At 31.2% G+C, this 15,428-nt stretch overlaps 2 protein-coding genes across 2 annotated transcripts; both read left to right on the forward strand.

The window, feature by feature from the left end:
- The first annotated feature begins 583 nt into the window (after window positions 1–583).
- LOC103492266 (protein DETOXIFICATION 51-like) lies at window positions 584–2,695 on the forward strand. Its single transcript, XM_008452565.3, has one exon. It carries the CDS (start codon window positions 900–902, stop codon window positions 2,496–2,498), a length of 1,599 nt encoding a protein of 532 aa, XP_008450787.1. The 5' UTR covers window positions 584–899; the 3' UTR covers window positions 2,499–2,695.
- An 11,053-nt stretch (window positions 2,696–13,748) lies between these two features.
- Window positions 13,749–15,416, forward strand: LOC103492267 (protein IQ-domain 26-like). The gene is made up of 3 exons (XM_008452566.3): window positions 13,749–14,238; window positions 14,313–14,492; window positions 14,573–15,416. The coding sequence occupies exons 1-3, from the start codon at window positions 13,855–13,857 to the stop codon at window positions 15,239–15,241; spliced, it is 1,233 nt and encodes a 410-aa protein (XP_008450788.2). The 5' UTR covers window positions 13,749–13,854; the 3' UTR covers window positions 15,242–15,416.
- Window positions 15,417–15,428: the final 12 nt, after the last annotated feature.

Genomic DNA, 15,428 nt, shown 5'->3' on the forward strand with positions numbered 1-15,428 from the left:
AATTAACATTTAAATTATTCTTTAGAACCCTCTTTTCACTATAGGTATAAAAATAAATAAGAACACAATACAATAACTAAAGTATTGCATACGTATCACTTTATAAGTAGTCATTTTTTATACTTGGAAGTTTCAAATTGCCATAGAAAAAGTATACTTTTCTTTTTTTTACTTTTAATATGGAGAGAGAATTTTGAGACCTTGAGGAAAGGTTTTAGATTGTTGACTCTCTTGATGTTACTATTTATTTAAATGGAAGACAAATAATAATTATTATTATTATCATTATAATTAAAGGCTAAAAATTATAACTTGAAGTTTGTTAGTTCTTTTAACACTTAAAAAAATTCTAAAAAAAATCATACTTTAAAGGTAAGAATGTCTTGAATAAGTGATTTGATGCTCTAAATTATCAAGCATGGATATCGTTGATCTAAGATTTACGATTTATCAAATACATAATAGTAGTGGTTTTTTGAGATGGGTAAGAAAGGTAATTCGTAATGGCGTAACTTACGATAAAGTTTAAGGATTTTTTTTTTTAAATTTTATTTTTTATTATATAGTTGAATGGAGAAGATATGAAATAAGCATATGAGAGGCAGAGGGTATTATAAAATTTTGGGGGCAATGTTTGGCTATAAATAAGGATGATGTCCATTGCACTTACGCCCACACAAACACACACACACTCATAGACATAGACAATTCCACATTAAACATACCATTTCCTTCTCCGACATCTTCTTTTTTTCTTTTATTTCTTTTGCGTTGATTCCACAGAATTTGACAAATAGAGCTTTTTGGCTTCTGTCTGTACTCTCAATTGTACCTCCATAACAAACACAATCATCATCCTCAACAACAACAACAACAACAACATTTCTTCTTCCTTCATCATGTATCAACCCAATTCTTATTCTGGCTTCCTTCATCTGTCGTCGTCGTCGTCTTCGTCGTCTCAAATTAACCTCTTTCTAGAACTCTTATCATTTTTTGAAGACCCAGACCGTCATAAAAACACCCCACTTCTCCTTCGTTCATCCGTCATTGAAATCATCAACGAAGCTAAATCTCTATTTTCACTAGCTTTCCCCATTGTTCTTACAGCTCTCATTCTCTACTCTCGTTCCATTCTTTCGATGCTTTTCTTAGGTCATTTGGGTGATTTGGAACTAGCGGCTGGTTCTTTAGCCATCGCTTTTGCTAACATCACGGGTTACTCTGTTTTATCAGGCCTTGCTTTGGGGATGGAGCCACTCTGTTCTCAAGCCTTTGGTGCCCACCGTCCTAAACTCCTTTGTTTAACTCTTCACCGTTCTGTCATTTTCCTTCTTGTTTCTTCATTACCCATTTCAATTCTTTGGCTTAATATCTCCAAAATCCTTCTCTTCCTTCACCAAGATCCCACCATCACTAAATTAGCTCATACTTATCTAATCTTGTCCCTCCCTGATTTGCTCTGTAATTCCTTCATTCACCCCATACGAATTTACCTTCGAGCTCAAGGAATTACCCATCCTCTAACCTTGGCTTCTCTCGCCGGTACTATTTTCCATTTACCCATTAATCTCCTCCTCGTTTCCCATTTCCGACTTGGCATCGCCGGCGTTGCTGCTGCCTCCGCCGCCACGAATTTTGTTGTTCTGTTTTTCTTGATCCTTTACATCGTGGCCTCTGGTATCTTCGTCCCCACATGGAGCCCACCCACACGCGAGTGCCTGACTGGATGGACCCCACTTCTGAAGCTCGCCGCTCCGAGCTGCGTTTCGGTTTGTTTGGAGTGGTGGTGGTATGAGATCATGATCATTCTCTGTGGACTTTTAGCCAACCCCAAAGCCACCGTTGCTTCAATGGGTGTCTTGATTCAAACCACCTCCTTGATTTACATCTTCCCTTCTTCTCTCGGTTTCGCCGTTTCCACTCGGGTCGGTAACGAACTCGGAGCCAACCGTCCCGGAAAAGCGAAATTATCCGCCGTGGTGGCAGTTTTCCTCGCCGGAATCATGGGGGTATCCGCCACTACATTCGCCGTCTCAATGCGAAACATCTGGGCTCGGATTTTCACAAACGACCTCGAAATCTTACGTCTCACATCTACAGCCTTACCGATATTGGGTCTGTGCGAGATCGGAAACTGTCCCCAGACGGTAGGTTGCGGCGTTTTGAGAGGCAGTGCTCGGCCGTCAACGGCGGCGCGTATAAATTTAAGTGCGTTTTATTTAGTGGGGATGCCGGTGGCGGTTGGGCTTGGGCTTTTCTTAGGAGTCGGGTTTTCGGGTTTGTGGTTGGGCCTATTGTCGGCTCAAGTGAGTTGTGCCGGCCTGATGTTGTATGTAATTGGAAGTACTGATTGGGATTCACAAGCCGAAAGGTCGAAGGAGTTGACATCCGACGTCGTTTTCGATAACGAAGAAGAAGAAGAAGACGACGTCGTCGGGGAAACTATTCCTCTCAATTCTGTAGTCGTCGTCCTCACCGAAAACACTAAACCCTAAATTCAAACTTTTTCAAGAAAAGAAAAACATTATTTCTTACTCCACCTCTTCTCGAGTTTTGTTTTGTGATATTAATCATTTTGATCTTGTATTTTCGTGTATCTATTACAAAAGTAAATGAATGCCCAATTCTTTTCTGTCATATCTATGTATATATAATATTTGAGAAGTGATATATAAAAGATGTTTGGGATATTGAGACAGAAATGTTTGAGGGGAAAAAAAAATAAAGAGAAAAGAATTGGGATTAAAGTGCATAAAGAAAGAAGACGACACTTCTGAAGAGTAAACACTGGGCCTCTAACCTACAACCCATCACATCACATCACTTCCTTATTTATATTTTTTTATATAAATAATTATATGTTTGAAAAAGGAAGGAAATGAAATGAAATAAAAATATAGAAAATGGATGGTTGGAATGGCACGTGACGCCCACTCCCTCTGCTTCTGCTTGTCTTCTTCTCTAATGTACTAATGGACCCTTTTTTTTTTTTTTTTTTTTTTTTTTTATGATTTTAGATTTTGTTTCATATTTTAATTAAATGGTAAATTTGCGTATTATTATGGAATATATGTTTAATTCATGTTATAAATTTAACTATTTTTAATTAATAAATAATACTCTATATCCAACTTGATAATATTTGATGAGTAACTATAAGAGATAGTTGCAAATGTAGAAATTATATTTAAAATAATTAAGTATATAGCAACATTTTTAAAAACTTGAAAATATAGCAAAATTTGTCAAAATCTATCAATGATAGGAGTCTACCACCGATAGACCATGTAGCAAATGTTGGTCTATCACTGATAAACCATAGGAGTCTATCAACGATAGAAATCTATCACCGATAGATTTTGTTATATTTGCAATTTTTTTAAAATGTTGCTACATAGTTAATCATTATTTTAACAATGGCTATCCATTCTAATTACCCTAACTATAATTAGTTTTATGTAGGAACGTAACATTTTATCATTAACCTAGTTTATTGTTGCAATAATATTTAATTTTAATATGATAATTATATACTTTGATTTTGCCTTCTATACTTTTTTATTTAAAAAAAAAAAAAGAAGAAAAAAACACTAGTTCGAAGATAATTAGCTCAACTTCTCCATTAGAATGAGAACTTTTTGTACATCATGCATATAACTAGACACTAACCGATTCAAAAAATTGAAAACCCAAGAAAATGATACATTAGAAAATCCTCGACATGGGAGGGTATGGAATTTAATTTACAACTCCAATCTCAGTGCACAAAACGAATTAATTGAACTTATTGTCAACATAAACCTTAACTACGAAGGATTAATTCATCGAACTAATAATAGACCATCAAAACTAGTAATATCCATGCAAATGGAAAAAAACAAGTAGATAACTCAAGTAGTATATATCAACGTGTTATCCATGAAGAGGTCCACATTATTGTATTGAAGTTAAATGTATGAATGTAATGTAAGGATAGACATTAGGTGATGATCATGAGTGAACATTATCATAAGTCTAGCATTGTTTTTTTGTGCCCTAAATATATTGGTGATAATTGTTGGGGTATCTATGTCTGTTTTTCAAGAAACAAAGACACTCAATCATACATACATATACTTATATATATATAGCAGAGGATGCAAAATAAAATACTTCAACCAGCCTTTTTCATTTCTCTCTTTGTCATTTTCTGCTCTCATTTTTCCTTTGTCTTTTCTTACTTATCAATCCCTCAAAATCAAATGGGTCTATTTTCAAACTTTGAACAAAAACACAGAAAAATAATTCTATCTAAAAATTGAATTAGGGATAAGTGATTAATGAGAGGAGTACTTGTTGTTGGTTAATAATTAGAAGTTAGAAGTAATTAAAAAAAGAGAATTTGAGAGTTACTAATTAATGAGAAATGGAAACAAAAAAAAAAAAAAAAAAAAAAAAAAAAGACCAATTCCAAATTGAACAACCCTAAATCAAATTCTAAATAATTGTCTCTCAAAATTTTGACCTTTTTCATTATTTCAAATCATTTCAATTTTTCTTGTATTCAAAAATTAGAAATATATTTTTGTTACCAATAATGGTAAAAAAAACGACAAATCAAATAAAACCCAAAACCTTGATTTTAATAAAGTTTGTCGTCAACGATAATGATATTGAGGGGGGAAAAAATCATAATTCATAAATATTAAATCATTCAAATCAATCAACTCAACCTCTTTACTGTCTTCTCTTCCACCCCCCATATCAAAAACAAATTCTTTACTATCTTACATTTAACAAAATTATACATTTAGTTTGAATGTTTAACTTTGAAATTCTAATAATTGAATCATTGAATAAAAGTACGTACACATCGATCTTCCTTCCTAACTTGTATAGGTAGTAATTCTTTCCATTCGAAAATGATATTCGCCAGATGTATCCTCTTGAATAATTCAATTACTCAAAGATGAATAGTAGAATGAATGTTTTTCATAGTATTTTATGTAAATGTTTAAACTTTTAATTTTGTATCTAGCAAATTCATTAATTAAGTTCATTCATTTAGAGATTTTAAAAATTCAGTAAGATCAAATAGACACAAGTTCAGAGATCAAATGTACAGTTTAATCGATTTTCATTTTTTTTTCTCTAAATTCTCGACTTGACAAGTTATACAAAGATAAAGTTGAATAAGACTATATATGTGAGTAATTGGTTTCGACTTTTCGTATTATGTAAATTGACTTTGCAGTTGAGCCGTACGAGATAAACTAAAATGAAGTTTAAAGATTTCACTATGAATTTTTTTTAATTTGACTTTTATTAAATTTGATTTGTTTCTTAAATCAACCAATTAAATGGTGTTTGTGTGTTTATTGACTTTAACACACATTGTCAACTCTCTATCTTATTTTCTTTTACTTAATAATTAATCCATTGATTAAAAATGTCAAACTCCAAATATAAGTTTGATACTTTGCATGAACTTTGTGTTTTTGTTTTTTTTCATATAAATGGTTGAAAATAAAAAGAACCAAATTCACAAAAGCAAAATTTAATATTTTTTTAAATCACGAATATATCCAAATACAACGTCAACTATATTTTATTTTAAATAAAAAAGTTTTGACTTTTTTTTCATTTGTCAACATCTAACGGCGACTACATTATTATTATTAATAATTAATACGATGAAAAGAATTTAAATTACCATTTAATTTGTACTACGCAAGACACGTAATACATTCGATAAGCAAATTATATAAATATAATTTTGGTTATTCATTTTCTTTAACTAACTACTTTATTATTGTTATTATCATTATTATTATTTTAGTAGATTAGGGTGAGGTTTGACCTTCTAGAACTTGTTATGCTTTTATAGAAATTAAGAATAATTTTACACTCTCCACGAAAAAATAATTGTCACATGGTTACCAATACGATACAGTGTCATCACAAAAACTACAACTTTTGTTTCTTGTCACTAGAAGGCATATTTCCGGTAGATTAATAGCACAAGACATATTCGTTGCTTTCCTTCGAAAAAAAATAAAGCAAAAAAAGAGGCATGTTCTTCATCAATCACAACAATAAATTATCATCTGGGCACGACGTTTACGAAAATAGAATAATTTAAATAATTATTTCGATAAAAAAAAAAAGGATTTTAGTTTCCTTTCTAAATCTCAAATAAGATCTACATTAATAATCTATTATAGGGTAATAATAATATTAATACAAGATGTATTTAATTAATGTCAACTAGAAAAGAGATTAAAAGAATAGAAAATAGAGTTTTGTTGTGTCATGTGACAAGATACTATTAGTTAATAATGTCAACTTTAATTTTTACAAAAAAAAAAAAAAAAAAAAGGGAAAAAAATGATATTTAAGGATAAAAGGGATCCAATTAATTAAGGTCAACATGAACATGAGGACTCATTTTTAAATACAAAACCCTAATTATGTTATTTTATATTATATATATATATATATATATATATATATTTGGGGATTTATTATTTTTAAATCAATGTTTATGTGGCGAATTAACAGCTGAATTATTATTATTATTATTATTATTATTATTATTATTATTATTATTATTATTATTATTATTATTATTATTTTGCTTAAATTACTCCTAGGAGTTGTCAAAATTGAATAAAATTTAGCAAAATAAAAATTCAACTATATATAATTTCTACAAATATATATATAAATTAGTTTGCTTTTTTGGAAGTGTCCTTTTGGTATTATTTATTTTTATTATTATTATTTTTAATTTTTATAATTGTCCTTTTGGTATTTGTTTAATATTTAGATGGTGGTGGTTATTACTATTATTATAAATCAAAGGGTGTGATAGTTATTTATTTTAAAACCTTATCTTCAAAGGGTTTGACTTGAATTTAAATTTACATTCTAAGGAGTTATAAATTTATATTAAAAAAAAAACATGAAAAATATCCCTAAATTTATGTCTACTTAGTTTTTCAATTTTAAAAATTACACGGTATTAAATTTTGAGTTTGGTTTCAATTTAATTTTTAGTTTTAAACTAAATCGAAACACAAAATTCAAAGATAAAATAGTACCATTTGAAAATCCAGGGACTGAATAGAAATTAAATTTAAAATTTAAGAACTAAGGTTTACTTATTTTTTCTAGAAATAAAATAATGAGAAATTCTTATAGATAGAAAAAAAAATAAACTATTATAAGATATATATATATATATATATATATATATAACTTTAAAAGTGGTGTAAAGAATTTTGATAGAATTTGTTATATTTTGTAAATATTTTTTTTTACTATATTTGAAAATATAATATGATTAATATTAGTCGACTATGTATAACTTTTTTTTTTTTCAAAAAAGAAATTTATTAACTTTATGTACAACTCTTAAACATTACAATTATCCGAGCATAGTCCATTGGATAGATATTTAATACTTATTCTTAATATTAATAATTTGGTGAAATGTGACATTAAGGGTAAAACAAGAACAACTATAGTCGAGTAGGTAACAAACCAAAGGAAGAGGTGGAGAGAGGGAGGAAATTGGGTCGATCGACCCAATTTGCTCACTTAAGGCCTAGAGGTTGAGGAGAATCATTAGATGTACCCACCTCACCTTTAGGGGTTTAGATTGAGATTAATTTAGGTCGAGTGGTTCAATATGCATGTCTTTTGTGGGCTACAGTTTTAGCCTTACATCGACATGAATTGGCATCTCCTAAGTTGCTTTCGGATTTGGAACCTTAGTGTTCCTCTCTTTATAAAATAAGAGACGATAACTCCACAAAAAAAAAAAAAAAAAAGGTGCTCTTCGTTGAATAAGAGGTCTTATGAGAAGTCGCACGTTAATGTATTTTCTTTTTGATCTTGCATGTCGTTTTTCTTATTCAAAACTATAATTTTATTATTGAGGTCATGTGAACGTCAATTTTATTCTTTTAACCATGAATTAAGGAAGAATAATTTTTGAAAATAGTTACATAGGAGAGGATAAAAATTTAAACTTTCAATGACACCAAAGAAAATATGAAATCTGTTTTGGGTAATTTTAGAGTTGGCCCATAGAGATGGATTGCCTGGTCCAATACCGCATCGTTTGGGCTTTCCTTGATATCATATGTTGAAGTTCAAAAGCACCAACTTCATTTACTAATGGGCTGTGGACTGAAGCCCACAATGGAAGCCCACTAAAGCATTGCAGCCACGACTAAATCTTCATTGAGCAAGAGCTGGTTACAGTCTGCCTCGTGGCCCAATGCCATAGTGCCATGTTTCAATCCCATTTTTTGAAATAAATATATAGGCCGAGTTACGTATAGCACAAGAATAAAGTAATTGCATATATAGCACAAAAAATAGTAAAAGACTAAAAGACCCACGTCCCATCACCATAATGGGCATTTCTCGTCGAACTTTTCTAATTGAAAACTATTATTAATAGTATCTATTAGTGATAACAACTAACACGATAACATAAATCAATATCACTGATAACTTTCAATCTGGGAAATAATTATTTCTTCTTCTCGATTTTTTCATGTTGAAAGCTACCACTAATAGCTAACAATTAGTGAATATCACTAATAGTTGTTATCACTGCTATTAGTGACAATTTGTCACCATTACGAGTATTTTTCTCTCAGCTTTCTTTAATTAAAAATTATTATTGATAGCAATTGATAGTTGTTATGTGTTGTTATCACTAATAGATGTTATGAAAGATAGCTTTTAATTTGAGAAATATGTTATAAGTTGATATAATTAATAACGACTATTAACAATAGCTTTTATCGACAATAGCTACTAAAGGGTGATTAAAGAAAAATCGTTTCTTCACCACACCACACCACATTTGATAGGCGACACGTGTGGAGAGATCATCAAGTCTACACTTGTGATTTATCTTCTCACCTGCCTCCCTAAAACTTGGGTATCCTTTCCAATTCCATAACTCAAGATAGATGAGCTTGTTTAAATATTAACAATGTAGGATTCTCTGGATGGAATAAAATTTCAAATAAAAATTTTCATCAACAATTATGTTAGACTATGGACGTCAATGCACAATACTTAAAAAGTCACCTAGAGAGAGGGGACTAGGTAACCTTGATATTTTAAAATAACTTTTAGTTGTCGAGTTTGTTTTAGTTCTTATAATCTATGTTTCAAATAGTAATTGATCATGTCCTAATTAACCAAAATATGGGTGAATGATTCATAAGTCAAAAGAAATATTTGAAATATGTGAATGAAACTTGACGACAAAAAAGAGAGCAAATATGACACATATAGTACATATTATACATAGAGTGAAATTATGATGCAACAATTCAAATGATTTCTTGTACTTGGCTTATTTTCTACCTCATCGATCCCTCCTCTCCATTATATTCTTTCTTCTTCTGATTTGCAATTTTATCATCGTCACTCCCTCTTTTTGATAAAATCAAAAATTCTCATCTCTAAATTATAACCAAAGCAACATCAAAACTTGCGTGGATCGAAATCAAGCTTGTGAGGGTTTTGTTATTTGTGGTGATGAAGATGTATACTTCTTGACAACATTATTCTTTACTCTCAAACATGCGAGAGATAGCATGGATCTTTAGGAGTGTGGTTATAGCCTAGTTCGAGATGATAAAAATGTTTATATTCCTTAAATTAAATTAACCTATATACGAAGAATCATTTTAAGAAGAAGAAAAAAAGTTGAACTAAGAAGAGCATCATATCCTTAAGCAACGTGAATTATTGAATTGAATATTTTACCATATGAACCATAAAAAAAAGTCAGCAAGATGGAAAGAAGGCCCTAGCTAGGACAATCTTATGGAGGAAACCTACTCATCAATTGAAATGGGGCATTGCCTTTCTCTTTACTCCATAGGAATATATAAATATCTTGGTCTTTTAATTAGGTTTAGGGTTTCTATTTATAGCCAAAATGTTGAATTTTTTTTGTAAAAAAAAAAAAAAAAAAAAAAGAGCCAAAAGGGATGAAATTCAGAAGGCAACATGCTTTTGTTCTTTTGATTTGTAATATAAAGAGATAGAGAAGAGAAAAGCAAATAGATCAAATAAAGGAGAGAGGCTATATAGGATATGGTGATGATATGTGGCCTTAGCTTCTTTTTAACTTTTGGGTGAGAAGCAAAATTTGAAGTATACATTGCTGAAATTAGAAGCTATGAGGGTTCCCAAAATTTCCAAAGGACAGCCTGGAGAATAATAATTTCCATAGTTTCTATTTGGAAATATGTCATAACTTTTTCTCTTTAACATTATTGCAAAAAGAATATCTTTGAGGGAAAGGAAGAGTATACGATAAGAGGAGGTTATCTTTTTAATTATTTGAATTACTCCTCGTTTAGATTACCTACTGTACACAAGCAAGCTAAAAAATTAAACTACATCGAGCATCGAAAACTACTTAAGGTAGGGAAAAAAAGATACGATGAGAAGACTTGTGCTCCTCTAAAGCTTTAGATGCAAGAGAGTACGCACCAGACCATTATGATGTTGATGAACGCATAAGAGAAAGAGATTATTAGACAACCCGCATAATATTATCTCATATCTTGTTGTGTCGTCTATGGAGAAATAGAGACAACTATGATATCTACATAGGTTAATCACCTCTAAATAATCATATTCGACTAAGAGATTTAAATGAAGGATTTGGGTTACATTATTCAAACTGAGACAAATCGTCATCGTTTCGAGAGTTTTAACCTTACAAACGTAAAATGGATTTTCCTATTTAAAAACATTCTAAATTATATTCTTTAAAAAAGATTAATTTTTGTTGACGATGAAAACTCGCACACGAGCCTTGGTGTTAGTCCAAATATGTTACTAGAACTATCTTGCATGAAAGCACTCGTACCGATTTTGGATACCAAGTCAAGTCACTCTAATGTCTAAAACTAGCACAGAGACCATTCAACTTGACTTAATTAGCACATAAAGAATTACTTGCTTCTTTTTCTTTTTTCTTTAGGCTATTGATATGAGGTTTATTTATAGTGTTTCGTCCGAGTCTTACTTGAGGTTACATATAGTGCCGACAATATCCAAATAGGTGTGACCTTAAAGCTAGTAGAGTACTAGCAACGAGATCAACTTGATCGTTTCTCTTTGGTAAAACTCCACGAACTCAACTAGTTGACCATAAACTTAACCATTCTAGACTGTCCAATTTTAAAATACAAAAATCTATATGGAGGTACATATTTCCTTTTAGCTTATGCTCATCCATGAACTTTAAGTCTTTGTCGAAGGTAATCAACAACCATTTATCACAAGCAATGTCAATCATATCTTCTTTTTTTTTTTCTTTTTTTTTTTTTTGTTTCTTTTTTGGCTTTTGATTTTTCCCCATTAAATTTTGTCCTCTCGTGTTGATTTACAAATATGTATTAAATTTAGGGTTAGAAAATGGAAGTGAATGTGACCCTTCTTACGTCCTTTATTTATGTAATTTTTCAATCATTGATCGTAAAAACAACTCAATTTTGCAATTACACTTGAGTAAAGTAGTGTGAAAATGATCAAATATTATTGGAGTGAATAGAGATTCTTCAACAATTGTCCTTTTGATCTCTTTAATTTTTAACTTTTTTGTTTAATAAAATCTTTGTATTTCAAATTTAAATTTTTATGTTTAAAAAGATTATTTTATACTTTTATTTTTCTCTGTGCCGAGCTAATTACCTAAACTTCTCATTCAACTTGAAAATAAAAAGGAAAGTAAAAAAGAAAAACTTAGGGAAGGCCATTGTTATTTAAGAGATAATTATGTGTGTTGGAATGTTTGTAAACCCCTAATGAAAATTCATTTAAGAAATTGCAAAAAAAAAAAAAAAAAAAAAAAAAGAAAGGTGGTATTATGAAACTAACATGGTGTGAAAACATTGACCAATAATGGGTACAGTTAAAGAGGAAGAAAATTACATCATCAATACCATCACAAAATACAAATAACATTAAACAATAACAACAACAACAACAACAATAATAATATATAAATAATTAATGCTCGGAAAACGAGGCTATCAATTCAAAAGCCAACATATTATTCTTTTTTTTTTTATTATTATTATTATTATTATTATTATTGTAGTTATAAATAAGTAAATATGATTGGTAATTTAGAGGGAATAAAAAGAAGAAGAAGAAAAAGAAAAATGGGGTTTAGGGTTTTGTTTGAAAAGGATGTAATTGAAAAGACAAGGCTCTGGATAAAGTACATTCTTATTAATATTATCAAAAACTTTATTATCATCTTTTAACCTCTCCCTCTCTCTCTCTCTCTCTCTCCATTGAAAAAAGGGAATAACAAAACAATTACCCTTTTTTTCTCTCCATTTTTACTTCTTCTTTTTTTACTTTTAACCAAAACGGGTCAGTCGTAAAAGGGGTCGATGGGACTCGTGAGGTGAACTTAGTAAAGCTCAAGTTCGAGTTCACAAGAGGAGGATTCACGAGGGAAAGTTTAGCCGCCTAAAAAGAATTGGATCGGCCAAGAAGACTATGAAGGAAGATCTTTGAAGTGTGGCACTGTTTGGATTAATCTCAACCGACGAGAGCCATGAAGAAAATGTTGAGAGCACTCATACATTTGTTACAATGATAGTGTCGTAATTGTCCAAAAATTACATCACTTAGAAATTGTTATTCTATATTTGTCAAAGGTGTAGACCCAAACATACTCTATTATTTTTCTTTTGTCTAGCTACTAAAAAACACAAGACTAAATTGAACATTGACCTGTGGAATTGGACTAATTGTTTTCCATAAACGAACTTACGATTAATATTTTATTTTTTTATGGAGGTATTAAAAAATAATATATAACATAAACACACAAATGATAGACTAAGTATTAATTTGTTTTTATATTTGTATAATAAAAGTAGAAGAAGGAGTGAATTTAGATTTGGTATTGTATGTATGGATGGAAATTAAAATAGAAAAAAAGTTAAAGAGTAAAAAAGAAAAATGAGAAAATAGAGGGAAATTCATAAGACGACAATACCCTCAGGGATTGCTCTTTGTAGTCTTCCTTTGCAACGGCACATCGCTCCATAAAGTACACTCACACATTTTTTTTATTCTTTTTTTTTTTTATTTCTTTTTTAAAAAAACCAAAATAATAATAATAAAAAAAAGAAAGAAAGAAAGAAGATAGTACAAAAAATTTTAAAAAAATAAAAAATATTTCTAAGGTTGGTAAATTTTAATTTAATATTTACATTTTTTCAACCCAATTTTTTGAATCTAATCTAACCTATGTAGCTATGTAATGTTTTTATATTTGATTCCATTCATGTGTTTCTCTTTTGGTTTCAAATCAAATCATAGTTTGGAATTTTCTACGTCACACTTGTGTCTCATTAGATTGTTATTGTTATTATTTATTCAAAACACAAGAAATTGAAATTCCCCTACCCGTTACCAAATTTCAAATATCAACATTTACAAATATTCCCTTAAAGAGATTCCCAACATATAATTAACATATAAAACTAATAATTTCAAAACCAATATATATAAAAATAACTCTCTCTTTTTTTTTTCTTTCTTTCTTTTTCCAAAAATGTAAAACCTTTTCAATCTGCCATTGATAAGGATATCCTATCTTATAACATTTTTTTTAAAAATAAAATCTCAACATTTTCACATTTCCTATATTTTTCTTTTTATTTAAAAAATAAAAATAAAATATTTATATCTTCGTATGTTTTTTTCTATTTTATTTTGTTTTTAAGTTCATTTTCTTCTTCTTCTTCTTCTTCTTCATCTTCTTATCTTCCTCAGTCACCCAATCTTTCAACCAAAATGGGGAAAGCAACGAGATGGTTCAAGAGCTTATTCGGGATTAAAAGAGACAAAGAACCCACAAAAGAAATTCCCAAATCGAAACCACCCACCACCGCCGTGGACGTCCAACTCTGTAACAATCCGGCGACAATACCGCCGAATTTATCAGCGGCGGAGGCCGCTTGGTTGAAATCCTTCTACTCGGAAACAGAGAAGGAACAAAGCAAACACGCCATAGCTGTAGCTGCAGCCACTGCCGCTGCAGCCGATGCGGCCGTTGCTGCAGCACAAGCCGCAGTCGCAGTTGTCCGGTTAACCAGCCACGGTAGAGGCACTATGTTCGGTGGGGGACGGGAAAGATGGGCTTCCGTTAAGATTCAAACTTGCTTCAGAGGATATTTGGTAAGTGAATGAGCGATTTAATTTCGTCTGTTTTTCATTTTTGGTTCTCTATTTTAACAAATTGGTGAAATTAGGCGAGGAAAGCACTTAGAGCTTTGAAAGGATTAGTGAAATTACAAGCACTTGTTAGAGGATATTTAGTTCGTAAACAAGCAACAGCGACTCTTCATAGTATGCAAGCTTTAATCAGAGCTCAAGCCACCGTTCGATCTCAAAGAACTCGTAGATTCATAAACGACTCTAGAAAATCAACGGTGAGAATTTGTAATTTGTTGTTAATGTTTATGTTTTAATGAATTGAAATTTGAAATCCACAAATGAAATTTCAATTTAGGAGAGATTTGAGGACACAAAAAGCGAACACACAGTTTCAGTTCACAGTAGAAGACTCTCTGCTTCATTAGACAACACAACTTTTATGGAAGAAAGCCCCAAAATCGTTGAAATTGACACCGGCCGGCCAAAATCCTGGTCACGACGGACGAACACGTCGGCGTCGGAATTAAGCGATGACCCATTTAACCAAACGCTTTCTTCTCCACTCCCTTGTCGGACACCTTCTCGTTTGCAAATTCCGGATTGCCGGCATTTCCATGAGAACTCTGATTTTTGCGGTGGCGATGACTGGCGTTTGATCTCGACGGCACAGAGCACTCCACGATTTATGGGATCTGGGGGTGGGTCGAACGGTCCACCGACGCCGGCGAAGAGTATGTGTGGGGAGAATTTCTTCAGAGGGTATTTGAATTTTCCAAATTACATGGCGAATACTCAATCGTTTAAGGCGAAATTGAGGTCTCAGAGTGCGCCGAAACAGAGGCCGGAGATTGGATCGAAGAAAAGGGTTTCGTTGAATGAATTGATGGAATCGAGGAACAGTCTTAGTGGGGTTAAAATGCAGAGATCTTGTTCTCAAGTTCAAGAAGCCATTAATTTCAAGAATGCAGTGATGAGTAAACTCGATCGGCCATCAGAATTCAACAATTTGCAGAGGAAATTATGAACAAATTTTGTATGTTTGTTTTTTTTTTCTTTTTCTTTTTCTTTTGAAGTTATTTCTCATTAATTCCCCTACCAGTTTCTTTAGAATATGTAATTTATATGATTGAATCAAACTGTGAATGTAAGTGTAGTGTAGATTAGATTTCTAATGGATCTTCAAGTTTCTTCAAGTTCTACACATTTCTCTA

Source organism: Cucumis melo, chromosome 2 (assembly GCF_025177605.1).
Source record: "Cucumis melo cultivar AY chromosome 2, USDA_Cmelo_AY_1.0, whole genome shotgun sequence".
In the NCBI taxonomy this organism is placed as follows: domain Eukaryota; kingdom Viridiplantae; phylum Streptophyta; class Magnoliopsida; order Cucurbitales; family Cucurbitaceae; genus Cucumis; species Cucumis melo.

Coding starts and splice junctions, on each gene's coding strand:
- LOC103492266 (XM_008452565.3), top strand. CDS start 900: ATGTATCAACCCAATTCTTATTCTGGCTTCCTTCATCTGTCGTCGTCG.
- LOC103492267 (XM_008452566.3), top strand. CDS start 13,855: ATGGGGAAAGCAACGAGATGGTTCAAGAGCTTATTCGGGATTAAAAGA. Junction 14,239..14,312: donor CTTGCTTCAGAGGATATTTG/GTAAGTGAATGA, acceptor TGGTGAAATTAG/GCGAGGAAAGCACTTAGAGC. Junction 14,493..14,572: donor ACGACTCTAGAAAATCAACG/GTGAGAATTTGT, acceptor ATTTCAATTTAG/GAGAGATTTGAGGACACAAA.